Source organism: Galleria mellonella, unplaced genomic scaffold (assembly GCF_026898425.1).
Source record: "Galleria mellonella isolate WM207_F2 unplaced genomic scaffold, CSIRO_AGI_GalMel_v1 utg139, whole genome shotgun sequence".
In the NCBI taxonomy this organism is placed as follows: domain Eukaryota; kingdom Metazoa; phylum Arthropoda; class Insecta; order Lepidoptera; family Pyralidae; genus Galleria; species Galleria mellonella.
Window position 1 is genome coordinate 1,693,151 of NW_026441995.1, and position 21,479 is coordinate 1,714,629.

Genomic DNA, 21,479 nt, shown 5'->3' on the forward strand with positions numbered 1-21,479 from the left:
GAGATAGAAAGTTTGCTTGTTTCTCACCAGCGTGGTATTATAAAAATTTGTCATTACATTACTCGCTTACAACGAGTAAATTAGACCACACTCCAAGTCTGCCAGGCTTAGTAGAGATCGCAGCGATAACTCCGGTTTTGTGCCGTTCAGGGACAAAGGTCTAGCGGGCCAGCATCTACGATTGTTTCGGACGTGAATACCGCTGGGAAGATGACAGAATTAGATTTTGATATCTGTACGCGACGCCATCTTGGTCGTTCCATTTGCGAAATATAATATTAATTGTTATTTTTTCAACTCATGCAGACCCGTCGTTGGACCCTTGACTCTGTTTTTGTTTTCTTAGGGGAAAAATTCTATTCTTCTATTATCTCTCCTACTTGCTGTGCCCAACAGGGTCCATAATTGAAACCTTATGTAATAATTATGTATTATGTATTAATTAATTATTATGGAATGCAATAAATAAATAAATAAATAAAAGTCTTCTTTTAAATAGAAATATATATTTTGCAATAGTTGCATTATTTTAATTGTATAATTATTAAAGTATAATTTAAAGAGGATGGTTATAATTTTTTATTGATTTTAAAACATATGTTCCTTTTTTTTTATTCGATGTAACGATGATAACAGATGTAACGAGAAATTCATAAACTAGCTCTTTTCGACAATTGTCTTACTGTTTGGCGCATTGTGTTACAGTGTCTCGTCTCGCACATACAAACAGTGTGTTCAATCATTTTCCGTTACATACATATATATCTTGGATTATATAGATAGAGCATCGAACCTCAAAAACAGTACATTCTACAGTTTTCTTTCTTTCAGCTTCTCAAAGGTTGACTGTAAGAGATCCCTCTGTGGTATAAGTCCGCCATTGTAAATTAAATCTTTTAATGTGTCCTATATAAATTATGTACAATAAAAATTTTACAATACAATGCGAGCAAACTTTTTGTCACCTAATTGTCAAATTAGTTGATTCGTTTTTTAATTATTCTTTTTAGACTTACGTCAAAAATGTATCTTCAAATATCTATATTTATTTATTTCATAAACAAAATGATTTTTACGCATTAAAAAGATGCAAAAATTATAAGACAAAATAAATATAAAAGTTATAAAGGAATCACTCATAACTATTTATTACGCAAAATTGTGTAGTATGAAAAAGTTGATTCACTTTTCTCGAAGCATTTGTATGGAGACACTCTATCTATATAATTTAACATATATATGTATAGATATCGAATAAAAAACAATGAGTTCATTAATTTCTGGTCACATATGTATATAAACGTCGGTGATGACTTTGTTCATCGGTGATTAAAATCACCAAATATCCAAACCGGTCTCGTATGAGTTGACGAAGTCGTCACTCGTGGGGACTGTATCAACCGCTTCATAATTGGACAGATCGAATTTATCAGCCAGAAACGTGTCTGCCGTGTATGTGGTACTCTTTTCTGTGGAGAAGAAGTTTGCTAACTTCGATGTTGTCTCTTCTGTGGTCGTGTCCTCTATTTCTGTGGTTGGCTCCTCCGTGATCTTCTCGATTGGTGGTTGGGAACGGCAGAAACCCTCCCAGAAGTACCAGCCGTTGGGGCAGAGGAATATTTGGGGGTATATACGACCTCTTTTCGATAAACACACATAGTAATGGTTCACGCTGTACCGTAGGGCACCGGTTTGGCCTATTTTCGTGCATTCTGGAACCGGAGTTTCTGAACACTGACCTTTGGCTAGTTTTACCTGTAAGTAAAATTCAGTTTCTATACTTGCATTAAATATGGTTACATTAAAAAAAATTGCCGTGTGGTTTTGGCATAGAATGGGCCACTCTTTCCTTTCCTGTGGATGCTGTAAGAGGAAACTAAGGGAACCTAATTTTTTTTTATACTACTCAGAATGGCAAACAAGCTGACGGCCCACCTGATGGAAAGTGGTAACCGTCGCCTATAGACATGAGCAGTACCATGGACATAACAGAGTATACTGTTTCGCCCATGATACCTCCCATGCGTTGCCATTCCTGTGGACTCAAGTGTCATTCCTCTGTACCCAGTAAATTCACGCCGAATTTAATGATCAGAACCAAGCAACCTGCATCTACTAATTTCCTGTAATGCATTTCAGGTCATTGCATTATTTAGTGAGGGGTCGTCCTATACTGTGTTTGGCATTATAGGGTCGACACGCAAGGGTCTTCCTGTCTCATTGATTGTAGGTTCATGAGCAATTTTTTTAATAATACAATTTCAGTACCGACTATAACCGAACTTATACCACTAAATTACACGAGTCTAACTTGTAGATATTATATGGCAATGTTTTACAATTGTATTGTTAATAGACATAGTAAATATGCCATAAGACTTTGAGGTGATTAAATTGGACTTCACGTTGCATGACTCCGTAATAAATGGAAACACGCGTCGCGTGGTTTAGGGTCGGGTGTCAAGTCTTGTATTATATCTGTGGCATTGATATAAAATGACCCCAGATACACACCAACATAAGCCCTCAAGAATGGCAACGCATGGGGGGTTGTAGGGCATCATAAAATATCTTTAACATCTAACGTACTATATGAAGGAAACTGTTATATAATATGTTTTTGTGATATGCTACAGTTGTAAGTATATTTTTTCAACTAACTTCGAAAAAAGTAGTTCTCATTTCGCAGGTACTTTTTTATGTTTGTTACCTCAGAACTCGGTTAGTTATAAACCAATTTAGAAATTTTTTTTCTTTTTATCTGAAAGAATACTCTTTTAGGCTAGTACCATAGAAATTTTATGAAAATAGGTTGAGTAGCTCAGTTTTTATATCAAAATAATTGATTTTGCTACGATTGAAGTCGTTTTTTTGGAACCAAATCTTGAATTATTATTTTTATTTTTGCAATAAAATACGGGCATGTTTTACCATAAATGTAAAACGTCACTGGTCGATTAGAGATTAATGCATTTTTTGTCTATAACTGTACCTCTAGACGTTTTACTACACTAGGTATTATCTTGCAGAAGTCGTTAACGGAATTAAACAAGATAATTCTAATCAAATAACCTGTGTGGGTGTCTAGAGTTTTTGTATATCAATGATCCATAGTCTTGTCCAGTTTCTAACTTGTAATAGCGGTACATCGATGCTTTTTTTGCTACTTAATGAATATTTTAATTTAATCGTCACCTCATTTTTACACGTCTATACAAACACGAAGAGATTCGAGTATTTATTACTGCTTTCGGATTCTACAAAGATACTTCGAGCATAGCCCTTTTCATAAGGGGGAAAGGGATTGTTAGTAATGGAGACTGAGAATCCCATTGCTAGCAATATACCCAACCAGGCCGACCTCTTCGCGGTTCTCCCTGGAAACTATCATGGTTAATTCCTGATGAATATGCCTGTTTTCATTCTCATCTATCACCCTTCACTGGTGCTCTGCCAGCGTATCTCGTTAGCGCAGGCGGGGTTACCATACCATTTTCACCCATAAAAAAAAGCCCTCTCCATAGCCCGCCGAGTAATTTGTATACGCATTCGAGGCTCTAAAATAAATAAGTGACATCCTTACCGAGCATTGTGCGGTATACGGGTTGTAACCATAATGTCTTGGACATAATGCTGATCTGCGGTCGGCTGGCTTTCCATCGGGATAACCTTCTGGTGGCGAGCAGAGGTGGAACTTTCTGCAGTCGAATGCATCAGGGAATATACCCACCTGTGGAATAGAAGAATTTATTATTATTATTATTTCAGCCGTTAACTGTTCACTGCTGGATATAAGCCTTCCTCATAAGGGGAGTTTTGCCAGTAGTTGTTGGACGTTAGGCAGGAGGTTTGGCAATCGTAGTCAGACTTTTGGTGATGTTTTATATCATCATAGTTTACATAAATGATTACGTTCATTCCCCTATAAAACATTTTTTTTATACAACTTAGAATGACAAACAAGCTAACGGCCCACCTGATGGAAAGTGGTAACCGTCGCCTATAGATATGAGCAGTACCATGGACATAACAGAGTATACCGTTTCGCCCATGATACCCCCCATGCGTTGCCATTCCTGAGGACTCGGGTGTTATTCCTCTGTACCCTGTAAATTCGCGCCATATCCCATCCTTCAGACCGAAACACAGCCATGCAAATACAACTGCTTCACGGTAGAACTGCACACGAATGGAACGAAACTGAATGCATAATAAATGTTTGTAAAATTTTAACGATTTAAAATCTTTATCATGATAAATAACTATATATGACCTTCGCATACGATTGTAAACAAAGTATCGTTACTTGCACGTTTCGGATATTGGATGACGAGGCGAACTGACAGAATGACAATCAATGAGTGAAATCATGTGGATGGCGCAGTCAGATTGCTATCTAAAGTGAGTTGATAAAATGTCAAGGGGTTAGTAAACCTCGGTTTTCCGGTTCACTCTAATAATATCTGAATGAACAGTTTGTGAGCTCGTTTGGATAAATATTAAGTAAACCGAGGCTAGACATTTGGTAAGTGGATCAGAATTTTTACGCAAACGTTAAAAAGTTTTAAAAAAGAAAGAAAAAAAGAAATATTTATCTTCTTTCAAGTAAACTTACATTTTAACATTCTTGAATAGTCATTTTTTATTATCGCCCATTCGGAATGCAATTTCAGCCAAGAAGAACGGGCAAGAAACTAGGCTGCTGCTTTTTTCAAAAAGTTTAACTATATAAATTTGTGTGAATATAAACAATGTTTAACAATAATTAAAACAAACCACTAAAATAAATCGATTGCAATGACCAGAGCAGACCAGTTACAGGCAGCAACCGTTCACGAGTATGACGGGTGAGCCAGCCATCATTGCGCTCAACCATATTTTAGGGAACTCAATAACCTGGCCCACAACGCCACCACTCGTCTAGACATTTTAGTGAGCATGACTTAATCAAGGTCCCAAACCGCGTTATAGTTTAATTTAAATATAAATATTTTAATACTACATACTACATAACAGTTGCAATATCCACACAGTATACAGTAAAAGATATATGTTAATTAATGATAAAATTACCACATAATCTTATTCATCAAAATCGATACAATTTCCAGAACTTTCACCCAATCACAAAGTCGTATCTTTTTCAGTATGTTTTGCCAGGTGCCATAGAAAGAGCGGTCAAAAAAAACTGTAATCCCTTCTGTTCCCACCTCTAGCTTATCTTACCCTCTCTGTCTCTCATCCCATTCTTTATTTTGCTATTTTTTTTTTTATATTTTACAAGTACGAAAAATGACCAAAAAATTACACAAATTTGTTCAAACTCATTGTATTTTTCTCTAAAATTTTTCCTTTCAAAATTTCATTTCTCCAAGAGAAAAAACTATTCGATCTGGCAATACTAAAGTTACAGCTTAAGTAGTCTTTCAATCTGTCAAAGTGTCTGAAATCTCTGTTTTCTTTTTGAGGAATAACATCGGGGTTATTTTCTACTTTATTTTCCTCTCCATCTACAAACCATGGATATGGATAGAATAGATGACGTAACTCACAGCCAAAAAGTTTGGAGTAGAGTTATTAATTTATAGTAAAATATTTTTTTGCAGTAAACGCCTACAAAAATACTAACTGTAATGCGGTTTTGGTATATTGTTTTTTTTTGTTTTTAATATACATTATGGTATGTTTGATTATGTTTGAAATTGTTAAGACAAAATTTGCATAACAGAAATATGTTTAAAAATTATATGACAAAGTGAAAAATTTGTGTTAAAATTTTCTGTATATAAAAGTGAGCTAGTGAGTGAGACAGAAAATGGGAGATTTACGAAAGTATTGACAGACTTGTTGTCGAATATTTGGAGATAAAAATTAGTTTCATTGAGAAGAATCATTATCATTAAGAAGTTGAAGCAGTTAGTTAGTGTTATATAAAGTTTGGAATTATATTCTTTTGAGCCTATCTAGGTCAATAATAGCTACGCAAATACATGCAGTTACGTCATCTATATAAAATCATATCTATGTGTCGAATACTACTGAAGCTCCCCATTTAAATAAAAGTGCAACCAACAAAAATAAAACCCCCACCGATGTGTATTGGCAGCTAAACCTATAAGGAACTTTGCTTAAAGGAAGAGTTTATAAAATTTGCGTGTTATTTGTAGACACATTATAATTGTCTGTGTGGAATTGTGTGGAAGATATTCTGAGTTCTAAGATTATGCTGTGAAGATACGAAATGTCAAGTGAGGCATTAACCTCCATCCATTAGTGTTGTATCTAGGTTTTACAAACATGAGCTTTGAGGTCTGGTAGGTGAATAGTGGATGGCAATAGGTAATAGACTTGGATTTTAACATAAGAATAAATATTTAAAGAGAATCGAAATTGAAACATATGTACATATTCATTACGCCTGTCTTTTATTGGGGTAGGCAGAAGCAATCGAACGCCTAATCATCATTATCATCATTTCAGCCGTTAACTGTTCACTGCTGAACGTAAGTTTTCCCCATAAGAGGAGTTTTGCCAGTAGCTACCACGCCTGGCAAGCGGGTTGGCAACCGCAGTTACATGTTTAGAGATGTTTTAAGAAGGATACTGCTCGTCCTTCTACCATTAAGCTCCTTTAGTCGCTTCTTACGACACCGACGAAAAGAAATCTAAGAGTAAATCCGCCTAAATCAAAGAGGAGAGCTCTCTTCGATTTAAGCAGTTCAGGAGTAGATTTTTTTTATACAACTTAGAATACAAATAAGCTGACGGCCCACCTGATGGAAAGTGGTAACCGTCGCCTATAGACATGAGCAGTACCATGGACATAACAGAGTATACTGTTTCGCCCATGGTACCCCCCATGCGTTGACATTCCTGAGGACTCAGGTGTTATTCCTCTGTATCCAGTAAATTCACGCCATATTCCACCCTTCAAATCGAAACACAGCCATGCAAACACAACTGCTTCACGGTTGAAACACGAATGGGACAGAGGTACCCAAGCAATTGACTTTTGTACAAAGTCTCCCTCTGGTATGTAATAATATATGATGATGCTTTATAAAGTTTATTACCTGTTCGCACACATGCTCGTATGTCGCCAGCTTGTTGTTACACTCGGGGACATGGTTCGTCGAACACTGGCCAAGGTTCGCATTACAGGTGGTCCCGTCTGTACATTCTTGTAACGGCAACTATAGAGAGAACTAAGATGAGAACAGCGTTGTTTATGAGGTGAAAACGAAATGGTAATCTCGCCTACGCTATTGGTATATATTGGTGTAACAGTGAGCGAAGATAGGTGTGGATGAAATCAGCTTATTTGATCCATCGTGGGTAGGATAAGGGATAGTTAGTAATGAGGTCTAATAGCCCCATTTCTAGCAATATACCCTCTCAGGTCGACCTCCACGCGATTCCCCCTGGAAACCATCATGGTTACTTCTTGTCGAATTCATCATGGTGGGCCAACTGACCTGCATTCGTTCTCACCTATCATCTTTCACTGGTGCTTCGTCGGTGTATACCGATAGCACGGGCGGGGTTAGCATACCATTTTCATCAATTAAAAAAAAATTCCGAGTTTTTGCATAAAATTTGTACGTACCTTTAACCAGCCCACGGGCAAGGGTATACAGGTAACGGCGTGGGTACAGTTTTGGCAGGTGACGCCCGCTTCTGAGCATATTCCTTCTACATCCAGTTCTCCGTCGCCCAGCGACCGGCCGAGAGGCACGCCCGCCATTCGATTCCCTGATAAAACACCTCCAAGATCGAAGGAAGTGGTTAACTGGAAGGAATATAAATGAAGCATTGCAATGGAAATAATCTTCTTCTATTTGCCTTTTACTCATATGTATTTATGTCCGTTGTAACATGTTTTTTTGTACAACTTAGAATGGCAAACAAGCTGACGGCCCTGTAAGAAGTTACATGTAGCTTTCCTATTTTTTTTTCATTTAAGAGTTTCCTCTTGTCGGTGCAACTAATTCATGCATCGTTTTCCAGCTAGCTCTATTCCAGGCCATATCCTTGACCTCCCTAAACGACATGACACCTAGTGTTTCTTTTATCTGTCCCATGTAGTTACTCCTCGGTCTTCCTCTTCCTCTTTTGCCCTGTATTTTTCCCTCTACTATGCTCTTAAAAAAATCGTCATGTCGTATAAGGCGGCCCAGCATTTTGCCTCTTCTATTCTCTATTATTTTAATTAATGTTTTTTTTTTTTATAAAAGGACTAAAATAAAAAGCATATAAACTAAAATTTATTGTAGAACAAGCACCAAGTTCAGTTTTACTGTATTAGTATTATGTAATTTGTATCGAAATAAATTGGATGTTTAAATATTTTCATGGTCATAGATAACGTTAATTCAGAAAAAAAACCGGCCATTTTGTATTTTATTTCTTTTTTTAATAAATTCATTTGAATTTGGAACTTTTAGATGAATGTAAGAATTCAAACCAGCCAATATTATGAAATCTTTATTAATATTATAAATATAAAATTAAGTTTGTTCGTTTGTTGCCTTATACCGCCTTAACTGCTAAACCATTCACTATGAAATTTGTTATACACATATTATATGGAATGGAAAAGGAATTTCCCAGTAGTAAACATATCATGGTCACTTGGACGAAATCACACGTAAAAGCTATAATAAATTATACAACTCAAGTGGCAAACAAGTATACGGCCCACCTGATGGCAAGCAGTTACCGTAGCCTATGAACGCCTGCAATACCAGAGGGAGACTTTGTACAAAAGTCGATTGCTTGGGTACCTCGGTCCCATTCGTGTTTCAACCGTGAAGCAGTTGTGTTTGCATGGCTGTGTTTCGGTTTGAAGGGTGGGATATGGCGTGAATTTACTGGGTACAGAGGAATAACACCTGAGTCCTCAGGAATGGCAACGCATGGGGGTATCATGGACGAAACAGTATACTCTGTTATGTCCACGGTACTGCTCATGTCTATAGGCGACGGTTACCACTTTACATCAGGTGGGCCGTCAGCTTGTTTGCCATTCTGAGTAATATAAAAAAAAAAAAAAAAACCACGGGAACTACGCGCGCGTTGAAGAAACCTCTTTAACATCTTTTTGTGGGGGGAAAGGGATTGCTAGTAATGGAGACTGAGAATCCCATTGCTAGCAATATACCCAACCAGGTCGACCTCCTCGCGGTTCCCCCTGGAAACTATCATGGTTAATTCCTAGTGAATTCATCATGATGGGCTAACTGGCCTGTTTTTCATTCTTCACCCTTCACTGGTGTTCCGCCAGCGTATCCCGTTAGCGCGGGCGGGGTTACCATACCATTTTCGCCCAAAAAAAAACCTAGAGAAATATCTCGTTAGTAAAATTAATAAATTAAGTAATAATAAATTACTTAAGTAAACAAAAGATATCATAAAATGTGGATTAATAGATAGATAATTTATTTGCATTACTTACAGCACACAAATAACAATAGACATGAATGCAAATGCAAACAAATATACATATATATATATATATATATATATATATATATATATATGTATACTCTGTTATGTCCATATGTTTTAGATACACTGATATTTATTTTAAATGTAATGATATTTATGAATATATAAGTTGAAATGGAAGATATGTACTTGATTGGTTAATTAAAGATAAATGCTTTGAGAAAAGTGGTTCAACTTTGTCATACAGTTTTGCGTGACAAATAGTTAAGAGTGATTCCTTTATAACTTCTATATTGATTTTCTTGTATACTTTTTGCATCTTTTTAATGCGTAAAAACTCATTTAAATTTATATATAATTAAATGTAAATATATCGAGATTGATCTATGTATATACTTACGCACATTGTGTGCGTAAGTATATAGAACACTGATACAAAAACGAGTCAGAGAATTTGACATTTAGCTGACAAAAAGTTGGCTAGTATATATATATATATATATATATATATATATATATATCATATACGAGTATATACATAGTATTTGTCACTTTCTGCCTTATCTGATTAAATAGTATAGGTATGTTGATATGTAACTTACAGATTTTGTGAATCCACAAACGCACAATAAAAATATTTTCATCCACATTTTGTGTGTCATGGCGCTTCTATATTAAGTTTAATAATGACTAAAGACAACTACGAGTATGTGTAATATTTGGCAGGGCAGGGATCTTTAACCTGGCTATCTGTATTCGTATATTGATAAGCTTTGACTTGTTTATACAATGTACGAATAACTAGCGAATATTCAATGGATTCACGTAAAAATATATAACTAAATATTGTAATTTTTTTTTACGGTTCCAATAAATAAATAAATACATTTATTTACTTTCCTATGTATATGATGATGATATCCCATGTATAGACACCATCTTGTTACAATTTTATTATATTAAATAAGTTAATACATAGATTAAAATAAATTCTGTGTCAATCAATAAATGACTGAGTATTTAAAAAAAAAAATATTTATTTCCATATTTAGAACTAACAGAATTTTTCATCGTGCCTTCAATCAAATTGTTTATAATTACTCCTCTCGATCCAAAGGTTGCCTGCAAGAGATCGCTCTTAGCGATAAGGTCGCCCATTGTTTTCTCACCGTGATTATTTCTTGTAACTGTTTATATTTATAATAAGTTTACTATTGTAATCTTTTGGAGGAAACAATAAAGAGTATCTATGTAGCTAAATTACTCTGTATAAATTATTTAAGATTGTGTTCTGGAAAAAATTACAGTTGGTTATTTTTGGTAGATTTATCGACCAAAAAATTTGAAAAAATATTATTAAATATATTCTTTCAGGTAAAAAAAAAAAATAATTTCAAATCGGTATACAACTGACAGAGTTATGAGATAACAAACATAAAAAAAAATATAAACCAATTGTGAACCTCTTTCTTTCTGAAGGCGGTTGATAAAAAAAAATTCAATTATGAGTGCAACGATAAACAGTGTGATGTGCGGGGAAAGGGATTGTTAGCAATGGAGTTTGACAGCCCCATTGCTAGCAATACGCCTTATTAAGTCGACCTCCATGTGGTTCCCCCTGGAAACCATCGTGAACAATTCTTGTTGAATTTGTCACGGAGGGCTAATTTTATCATCCTTCACTTAAACAAAATGAGAATTCTTTCATTTTTCATTCTTTATTTGAAAGTCCTTTAAAAATTACCTAGTGGAGTATTTTTTAGGGATTTCCTTCCTGATAAAGAAGGGTCAGGTAAAAACCTGACCCTTTCTTATCTCCTACTAACACGCCATTAGTAGGCATGGGGTTCATAAGTTTTTATTATTTTAGAATCCATGCTTCTTTGGGAAAAGTATCGAGTCATTTATAATTTTATTTTGTTTATATATTCATTTCATAATTATAAAGTTATCAATTATAGTTTATTATATTATCGTCAAATTTATTTTTTGATACTTTGTATTTATACAAATACATTATTTACAAAATAAAACTTTTTGAAAAAAGCAACAGCTGAGTTTCTTGTCCGTTCTTCTTGGGTGAAATTTCTTTTCGAATGGATGGTAATGAAAAAAATGGGCGAAACAGTATACTCTGTTATGTCCATGGTACTGCTCATGTCTATAGGCGACAGTTACCACTTTTCATCAGGTGGACCGTCAGCTTGTTTGCCATTCTAAGTTGTATAAAAAAAATGACTATTCAAAAATGGTTAAATTTAAGTTTACTTGAATAAATTTTTTTTTTCTTATTCCTTTTTTTAGTATGAACAAGTACTTTTACAGGTCGACTAAATGATAGAAGCATTTAACCAGTCAATTATTATTTACAGTATAAATTTGATTCACTACTAGTGGCCCGTCCCGGCGTAGCACGGGTGGACATTTTTACATTTTAATACAATACAAATACTGTACACGCGACGGAAGCTTATAAAATGGAGTAACTTCTCTCGTTTTCCCAACATTTCCCTTCACTGCTCTGCTCCTATTGATCGTAGCGTGATGAAAAGTATACTATAACCTGCCCAGTAGTATGAAGAATAATTGCACCAAGTTTTGTTAAAATCCGTCGAGTAGTTTTTGTTTCTATAACGAACATACAGACAGACAGACAAAAATTTTACTGATTGCATTTTTGGCATCAGTATCGATCACTAATCACCCCGTGATAGTTATTTTGGAAATATATTTCATGTACAGAATTGACCTCTCTACAGATTTATTATAAGTATAGATATATGTAATGTTTTACATACAATCTCTATAGCTATTTTCTCTTTTCAGGTTCTCAAGGTTAACAGGAAGTAATTCATTCAGAGAGATAAGTGCATCTGTATATCTTGTCATTTTCCTAATAACCTAATATTTGTATCAAATGTACTATATACATCAAATAATATTAACAAAAATATAAAAATACAAAAAAAAAAATTGACAAAATAATTAAAAATGTGACAAACAGACAAAATATATATTAAATTAGTTCAATAACAAACTTAAAAGTGAAGTCAAATGTTATCATTTAAAGGTTGGTTCGCGTAAACTCAATGAGTTCTTTGCCCAGTTGTAATATTGTCCCATTTATGGGCAAACATGTTATTAAACACAGTATCTGTATTAGAATTAATAGTAGGCAAACAAACATACAGTTCGTTTGACGGTAAATTGTCACTGTAGCCTATGGAAGCTTGTAAAATTAGGGTTCTCTTAGGTAATCTTTCACCTATCATGAACTCATTAAAATATATCTGTTTATATTAATCTAAGCCTTTCTTTTATACATCTTAGAATGGCAAACAAGCTGTCGGCCCACCTGATGGAAAGTGGTAACCGTCGCCTATAGACATGAGCAGTACCATGGACATAACAGAGTATACTGTTTAGCCCATGATACCCCCCATGCATTGCCATTCCTAAGGACGAAAACCAAAACACAACCATGCAAACAAAACTGCTTCACGGTAGAAACACGAATGTGTTCCATTAATTTTTTGTGCCTAAGCAAACGACTTTTGTACAATGTCTCCTGTCAATTCTGGTGAATATGAAACATCGTGGCCGATGTCAATAATATATGAATGGAGAAAGTTTTTTTTTTATACAACTTAGAACGGCAAACAAGCTGACGGCCCACCTGATGGAATGTGGTAATCGTCGCCTATAGACATGAGCAGTAGCATGGACGTAACAGAGTATACTGTTCCGCCCATGATACCCCTCATGCCATGAAAGTATAGGATTCACTCGGATTTGATAAGTTGCGCCTCATAAAGCGATCATCGCAAAGTTGTCGAGACTCACAACATTGTTACGACAGGTTAACAAGTGGTAGGAATGAAGGAATGACAGTTATTTATGTCAAGGCTTTTTTTCAATTTTTTGTTCAGTCTCTCCTATCATACCTCATTGGTACCCCCTCCTCCCATCACCGCCATCGTATATACGATGAATGCAACCTGCATTAGCGTTAGCCCATCGTAAGGAATTCTAGTAGAATAAACCACGATAGTTTCTAGGATGAGCCATACCATACCATTCTCATTCATAAACAAAATACAAACATTTGTATACCAGAGGGAGACTTTGTACAAAAGTTGTTTGCTCGGGTACAACTGTCCCATTCGTCTTTCTACCGTAAAGCAGTTATGTTCGCATAACTGTATTTCGGTTTGAAGGCTGGGATATGGCAGTGAATTTACGGAACACACGAATAACACCTGAGTTGTCAGGAATGGCAACGCATGGGGGGTATCATGGGCGAAACAGTATACTCTGTTATGTCCATGGTACTGCTCATGTCTATAGGCGACGGTTATCACTTTCCATCAGGTGGGCTGTCAGCTTGTTTGCCATTCTAAGTTGCTAGAAAAAACTAATAAATAAACTCACTTTCACATTTATAATATTAATAAGGATTTATGAAATTTGAAATATTTATATTTTTTTTATATGTTGTTGTATTTTACTTTATTCGCTCATTTTAGTAATAATAATAAAGTTTATTTATTTAAGTGAAATAAAAGAAAATAAACAAATAAATATTTTATGTGAGATTTTCACTGACCCCTCCAGTTATAAATGAGATTTGGTGGGATTTTACCGAATCTCTCCCCCCATTTTAAGCAGACGTCATTAATGGACGCCCCCTTGTGGTTTAAATAAGTAATTAATGAATATTTTTAATGAATGCTTCTGATTTTAATGTACAAAAAATTCCATTTCTGAATTGAACGCTTTTAAGCTGACGACCCATCTAAATATACATAATCATAGACATACAGCACTATGGGCGTCACAGAGTACATTGTGACACCTATGATGCACATCACGCGGTATTTTATCTCCTTACTTTTTAATGTTTCTGATACATCTAACCCCAAAAAAAAAAACCGATACGACATCATAACCTTCAAGAAAAGAGCATATTCCTTTTTAAAAGGCCGGCAGCACACCTGCAATGCCTTTGATGTTGTGGGCGATCATGGGCGGCGGTAGTCACTTACCATCAAGTGAGCCGCATGCTCGTTTGCCCCCTGTGTTGTAAAAAAAGACACAAAGCTACTTGGCGACGGAAACATTAATGGGACAAAGGTACCCATAAGACTGTTGTAGAAAGAGTACCTCTATTCTAATCTGCTTATTGTATAATAAATCGAGTACTATTCGTCTTCTCCACACGTCTCAATCAATGTGATGTTAATTGATTAAGTATTCTACTCACATTCAATTTCTCTTACATTGTGAAAGTAATTCATTAATTTATTGTATACTCATATTAATTAATCAAATATTATATTTATTTAATTAATTTATATTTAATTAATTATTATTTAACTATTTAAATTAATGAATTTATCACGATTAATGAATAATTAGTAAATTGTTTTGGCTATGTTTCTAGATTATTTTAACATGCAGTTTTTTTAACGCTTATTGAGTTATATGTATATTTTTGTTAGGCATTACACTAATATTCATATAAAATTATTTTACATAATATTGTATATTATGTGAAATAATTTGTATAAGGCCCTATAATGTGAATTGATGACAGTATTATATATATATATATATATATATATATATATATATATATATATATATATATATATATATATATATATATATATATATATATATATATATATATATATATATATATATATATATATACACATACATACATGCATTCATAGATATTTTTTCGAGCTACTCTAATGCTGTTTGCCACAGATGGCTTTTACAGTTTCACCGGAGATAACGTGGCGAGTGTAGATGGCATTGTAAACTTACGGAGACTTACGGAGCGCCCCTTTAGCGTTACTTGCCCACCGGATGCGGCATTTTAATTTGAGGGTATCACGAGGCGGTTCAAACCTCGTCTCAGGCCGTCCTATCTCGATCCCCACCTGAAGGGACAGGGGGATCGTTTCGGAGTGGCTGTGCCGGAACTAAGCACCCGGGCACGGCTCTGTGTGGTTGGGGTCTTCACCCTCGCCGACAAGGATAGTGTCGTCGTGTATGTGTGTGATAGCGAAGTTGAGTTGGAGGGGGGGGGGGGGAGGATAGTTGGGTGGATGGGTCGGACAAACTGTTTTGTAAATAAACTCTCGTGTAGCAGATGTTTATAGACGCTAATAGCTGCTTTTTATCAGGTAGTTTGTTTGCTCGTTTGTTTCTCTAACAAAATAAATAAATAAATAAACTTTCTCCTCATCTATCAACCCTCGTTTGTGTACCCTCTATGTAGGAATATAAACCCATAGCGTAAAGAGGATCCTATTCGAATCCATTAAAAAAAACAAAACTACCAAATGTACATTAAATTTTCAAGCATTAATTCGTCCCTTTTAATAAATCAATATTCAATACTACCGCCACCATTGGGGCGTGAAACGAAACATCAGCAAACACTAATAATAAATAACTTCTAAAATTGTCGCTAAAATTGCGGCGCCAAGAATAAATTATCGACAGCCATTGATTCGGGAAGGGCTCTCGAGTCCTCCCGCGTCCTTTGTACGGAACCTTCCTTTGAGGAGTCGACAGGAAGGCACGGACTTAATACTAAGTAGTGTTGCTTCATCATCGATGTATAAATTATCGATAAATTGTTGGCGATCGGACCGATGCAAACTTTTTTTTTTACACCTTTTTAAAATTTTTATTTTAGAACGTTTTTATTTATAATTTTGATGTGTAGATAATATAAAAATCTCTTCTCTTAGTTTCTGTGCAATATATTTACTTTATATTATTCTCAATTTCGTGTATAATATAATATATTTTAGGTACTTAATATATAACAGTAGAATAGTAAGTAATTTTAGTATGTATGTATATAAATAATTACTAGTACCTCATTCAAGTATTCTGACATTTCCCTATGATTGACTAGGAGAAAATACTTTTAGCATTAAGTCCGCCATGTACATATACGTGTTATATTTATTAACGCGGTTTACCAGTTCCGTTGTTAGCAATATACCCTGTCTGGTTAACCTCCGCGTGATTCCCCATGGAAACCATCGTGCTGAATTTCAGGTATATTTATCACGATGGGTTAACTGACCTGCCTTTTCATTCTCACCTATCATCCTTCATTGGAGCCCTACCAGCGTATACCGTTAGAGCACGTCAGGTTACCGTTCCATTATCATTCATTAAAAAACAGTATTTGTCCAATTTTTTATAACTCTTTGTCACTATCATTATTTATTTAATACAATCACTTCTTCCAATCTTCTGCTATCCACCCAATACTATATTTGATTCCATTATTATAATCGATTATAAAGGTTCATCTATTGTTAATAATCGATTGTATCGTATTACAGATACACAATCGATTATTGTATTATTTGTGGCATGGAATCAGAATATCGAATAATAATCGATATCCGACGATTATTAGCACAGATACACAGTCGATTGTTGTATTATTTCATTCATTTCATTTATTTATTCAATAAAAATCATACAATTGTGTTTGAAATAAGTTACAATATTTTATAAACAAAAAATTAAAGAAATAAAAAATAAGGTTAATTAAAAAATAATACAAAAATAAAAAAAGACAAAAACAAAATGTTAGCTCATAACAAAGTTAAATTACTTGTCAAACATGCAATTAATAAATTCGTCTAAAGTATAAAAACATTCTTTCAACAAAATAGTTCTTCATTTAGTTTTGAAGGTATTGATATTATCAGTGATTTTCATGTCAGTATTTGTGGCATGGAATCAGAATATCGAATAATAATCGATATCCGACGATTATCAGCCAACACTAATACAATAGAAGTTTCTATTTTTTTTTTAAAAAGCCCCTGGGTAAACGTTTGGCAAAGTAACTGCAAGTTTTGGTGATAAAAACGAGCGATTTAGTTGAATATCACGGCCGTGAGAGAAACGGCCAGTATTTTTTTCTAATGGAATATTTTATTTTTAAATCTCCCGATTCACTTTTCCTTTGATCGCTGCTTCTCGATGATAATGACAAACTCTCTCTCAGATTTGATCACCCAATTTTTCAGCTAGGGCCAAATCAAAATTTATAGGTAAAAACTTACTTATTTACCAGTGTTAGTGAGAGATTTTATTTGGTAGTCAGGGTAGTTAAAAATAAAAGATTTCGTTCTACAAAAACAAAGAAGAAAGAACAAAGAAGAGCACCGGCTGATCTGTGATCGCCAGTACGGCTTTCGACAGGGACGTTCGGCCGGTGATCTTTTAGCTTACTTAACACACCGATGGGCAGTGGCAATCGAGAGTAAGGGAGAGGCCTTAGCAGTTAGTCTGGATATCGCGAAGGCCTTTGATCGGGTATGGCATAGAGCGCTGCTTTCAAAGCTACCTTCATTTGGGTTGCCTGCGAGACTGTGCATTTGGGTCGCCAGTTTTCTCAAGGAACGTAGCATTAAGGTCGTAGTCGACGGAGCATGCTCTGATTTAAAACCTTTGAATGCTGGTGTCCCGCAAGGCTGTGTACTATCTCCGACTCTGTTTCTTCTGCATATCAATGATATGTTACAGATAAGTAATATTCATTGCTATGCAGACGACAGTACAGGAGATACATTATATACCGGTCATGCAAAGATCTCGCGGGCACATACCGATGAGTGCCGGAATAGACTTGTGTCTGAAATCGAAACTTCACTCCATCAAGTTTCGATCTGGGGTGAACAAAATCTTGTCCAATTTAACCCCAAAAAGACACAAGTCTGCGCGTTTACCGCAAAAAAGACGCCGTTTGTCGTATCTCCTCACTTTCAGGGCACTTCCCTTGATAAAAAGTCGAGTCTAGGAATTCTGGGCGTTGATATATCTTGCGACGTCCAGTTTTGCGGTCATCTGGAGGAGAAGGCTAAGATAGCTTCCAAAAAGTTAGGAGTGCTCAATAGGGTGAGACGATATTTCATGCCAGAACACCGCCTGAAATTATATAAAGCCCAAGTCAGGCCGCATATGGAATACTGTTCTCACCTGTGGGCAGGAGCGCCACAGTACCAACTCCTTCCGTTAGACCGCATTCAGAGTCGGGCGACTCGAATTATCGATAGTCAACGCCTTACTGTCCGACTTGATCCACTGAAACTGCGCAGAGATGTTGCATCTCTGTGCATCTTCTACCGAATTTATCATGGGGAGTGTTCTGAGGAATTGTTCGGATTGATACCTGCTGCTGATTTTCACCACCGTACAACCCGCCACAAACTAAAGTTTCATCCCAATCATCTGGACGAGTGGCGGTCTTCCACCGTGCGTTTTTCAAGGCACTTTCTTCCACGCACAACCATTCTTTGGAATCAACTTCCAGCAGCAGTATTTCCGAACCGATACGACAACATAACCTTCAAGAAAAGAGTATATTCCTTTTTAAAAGGCCGGCAGCACACCTGCAATGCCGCTGGTGTTGTGGGTGATCATGGGCGGCGGTAGTCACTTACCATCAGGTGAGCCGCATGCTCGTTTGCCCCCTGTGTTGTAAAAAAAAAAAAAAAAAAAAAAAAAAAAAAAAAAAAAAAAAAAAAAAAAAAAAAAACTAATTTAATTGTGATAAATCAGTTACTTTGATTAAAAAACTATTTATTTATTTGTTTTTATTTTATTTATTTTGCGCACATAACAGTAGTTTGAACGAACTTAAAATATAACTTGTAAGTACATTAATATATTGTTCAGACCAATTTTGATAAAATATCTATAGGACCAATCTGTTCCTATAGATATTTTTCAGATCTTTTCAGATAAAAAAAAAGAATTTTTCAAATCGGTTCAGAATTGAGTTATGAAAATACAAATATACAATACAAATAAATAAAAATACAAATATAAAAAAATAAAATGCCTACCCTAATGCTTAACGTCTGTCTTAGGCGTGACAGATATGTATGTACGTATGTAACATATAAATATTGCTATATATTATTGATACCTGCTGCTGATTTTCACCATTGTACAACCCGCCATAAACTAAAATTTCATCTCAACCATCTGGACGAGTAGCAATCTTCTACCGTGCGTTTCACAAGGCACTTTCTCCCACGCACAACCACTCTTTGGAATCAATTTCCAGCAGCAGTATTCCCGAACCGATACGACATCATAACCTTCAAGAAAAGAGCATATTCCTTTTTGAAAGGCCGGCAGCACATCTGAAATGCCGTTGGTGTTGTGACTGATAATGGGCGGCGGTAGTCGCTTACCATCAGGTGAGCCGCATGCTCGGGAACCCATTGTGTTGTAAAAAAAATATCTATACTTAATTGCATTCTAACTTTGTTGCTATGTGAACAATATTACCTTACTTTCTTCTGTAGTGGGTAGTATATATCGTGATGTTTGGTTTGTTTAGCAAACGCCAGTTTCCCCAGCCGCTAAACAAGGGAGCCGCCTCGTAAATGTTTCTGCTTGTACAGTTTTTCCTCAAGTTTCAGAGTGACGGTATCTGTAATGAGATCGGTTATAGTTCGTTAACTCAGCGACGGAATGTCTGTGAATTATCTTATGATGTGTGCTAACGTACACTGTGTAAGTAGATGGCGCTGCCGTGTACTTAATTGAGAAACTAATATAGATAGAATCATAGATATTGTATCAGATAGATGTCGCACGTATGTACTTTGCATAATTCCAATGTACGATTATGTTCAGGTTTTACTGAGCTCGCTTTTTGGCATAATTTCGGTTAGGAAAATTTAATTGTATAATGAGGAAATTTAGAATCGGGAATATAATATTTACATCGAAGAAGTACTAACATTTTGCTTCTGAAAAAAGCTATTTCAATCATGATATATCATACTAATGAAAGAAGAGATGTTTTTAGATATATTAGATTTTAAAACATTTAAATTTAAAATGCAATATGATACTAAATGTTGTTATATGTTGAAAAAAGTACAGATTTTTTTGGATATTTGTATTTTAAGCAGTACGGTGTCTATCCTTTTTCCCTTTTGACGTACCTTAATCTGTTCGTACTGGAAATGATGGGATAAAATACACTGGAGGCGAGGAGGTAACTTGACAATAGTCACATATGTCTTTAACATTTTAAAGGTAAAAATTGATAATTCTGTCATATTAGCTAACATAAACTTTTTTGAGCTAAATAAATATACGTCATGTTATTAATTTATTTTTTATGCAACTTAGAATGGCAAACGTTGGCTCACCTGATGGATAGTGGTAACCGTCGCCTATAGACATGAGCAGAATGAGACTTTGTACAACAGTCGTTTGCTTGGGCACCTCTGTTCCGTTCGTGTTTCTGTCGTGAAGCAATTGTGTTTGCATGTCTGTGTTTCGGTTTGAAGGGTGGGATATGGCGTGAATTTACTGGGTACAGAGGAATAACATCTGAGTCTTCAGGAATGGCAACGCATGGGGGGTATCATAGGCGAAACAGTATACTCTGTTATGTCCATGATACTGCTCATGTCTATAGGCGACGGTTTGCACTTTCCATCAGGTGGACTGTCAACTTGTTTGCCATTCTAAATTGCATAAAAAATGTCTCATTGGGATGTATACTGTAAGGCAAAAAGGAAATAAGATAAAAAAAATAAAAAATAAAAAAAATATAAAAAAATGGTAGTTACAATCGTTATGAAATCAACACGACATAAATATGAGAGTAAGTTCAACTTAGTGTTTATCAGAGACACGTTTAGTGTTCGCATAAAATTTTAATACTTGTGCGTCATCTATGATTCTATTTCTATGTCTATGGTGTCAAATAAGTACACAACTTCCTTAACACTATTAATGATAACATTTATGTGACAATACTTCGTTTTCTGCCTGTGCGGGGTAACTGCATACACATACAAACATAGAAGTTTCCTTGTCACAATATTCCGGGGTTCCAACACATCGTTTCACATGTGAGTGTTTATTGACAGCGCAGTGAAACGTTTGGGACTTGAAAAGGGATGGGTTTCTCAATTCGTTTATATTTTTTTTTTGTGTGTGTATTTTAC

The 21,479-nt window shown here is 35.3% G+C and overlaps 1 protein-coding gene across 1 annotated transcript; it reads right to left on the bottom strand.

The window, feature by feature from the left end:
- Positions 1–500: 500 nt before the first annotated feature.
- Positions 501–10,172, bottom strand: LOC113514665 (uncharacterized). Its single transcript, XM_026898762.3, has 5 exons — positions 10,050–10,172; positions 7,607–7,789; positions 7,074–7,193; positions 3,584–3,730; positions 501–1,755 (listed from the first exon to the last, which is right to left on the bottom strand). Exons 1-5 carry the CDS (start codon positions 10,107–10,109, stop codon positions 1,336–1,338), a joined length of 930 nt encoding a protein of 309 aa, XP_026754563.2. The 5' UTR covers positions 10,110–10,172; the 3' UTR covers positions 501–1,335.
- Positions 10,173–21,479: the final 11,307 nt, after the last annotated feature.

What these genes read in the sequence shown, in the direction of transcription:
- LOC113514665 (XM_026898762.3), bottom strand. Translation starts at nt 10,109, where the DNA reads ATGACACACAAAATGTGGATGAAAATATTTTTATTGTGCGTTTGTGGA. An exon ending in TTTGTGGATTCACAAAATCT is followed by an intron (nt 7,790 to 10,049) that starts GTAAGTTACATA and finishes TATTCCTTCCAG; the next exon opens with TTAACCACTTCCTTCGATCT. An exon ending in CGTATACCGCACAATGCTCG is followed by an intron (nt 1,756 to 3,583) that starts GTAAGGATGTCA and finishes TTTTACTTACAG; the next exon opens with GTAAAACTAGCCAAAGGTCA.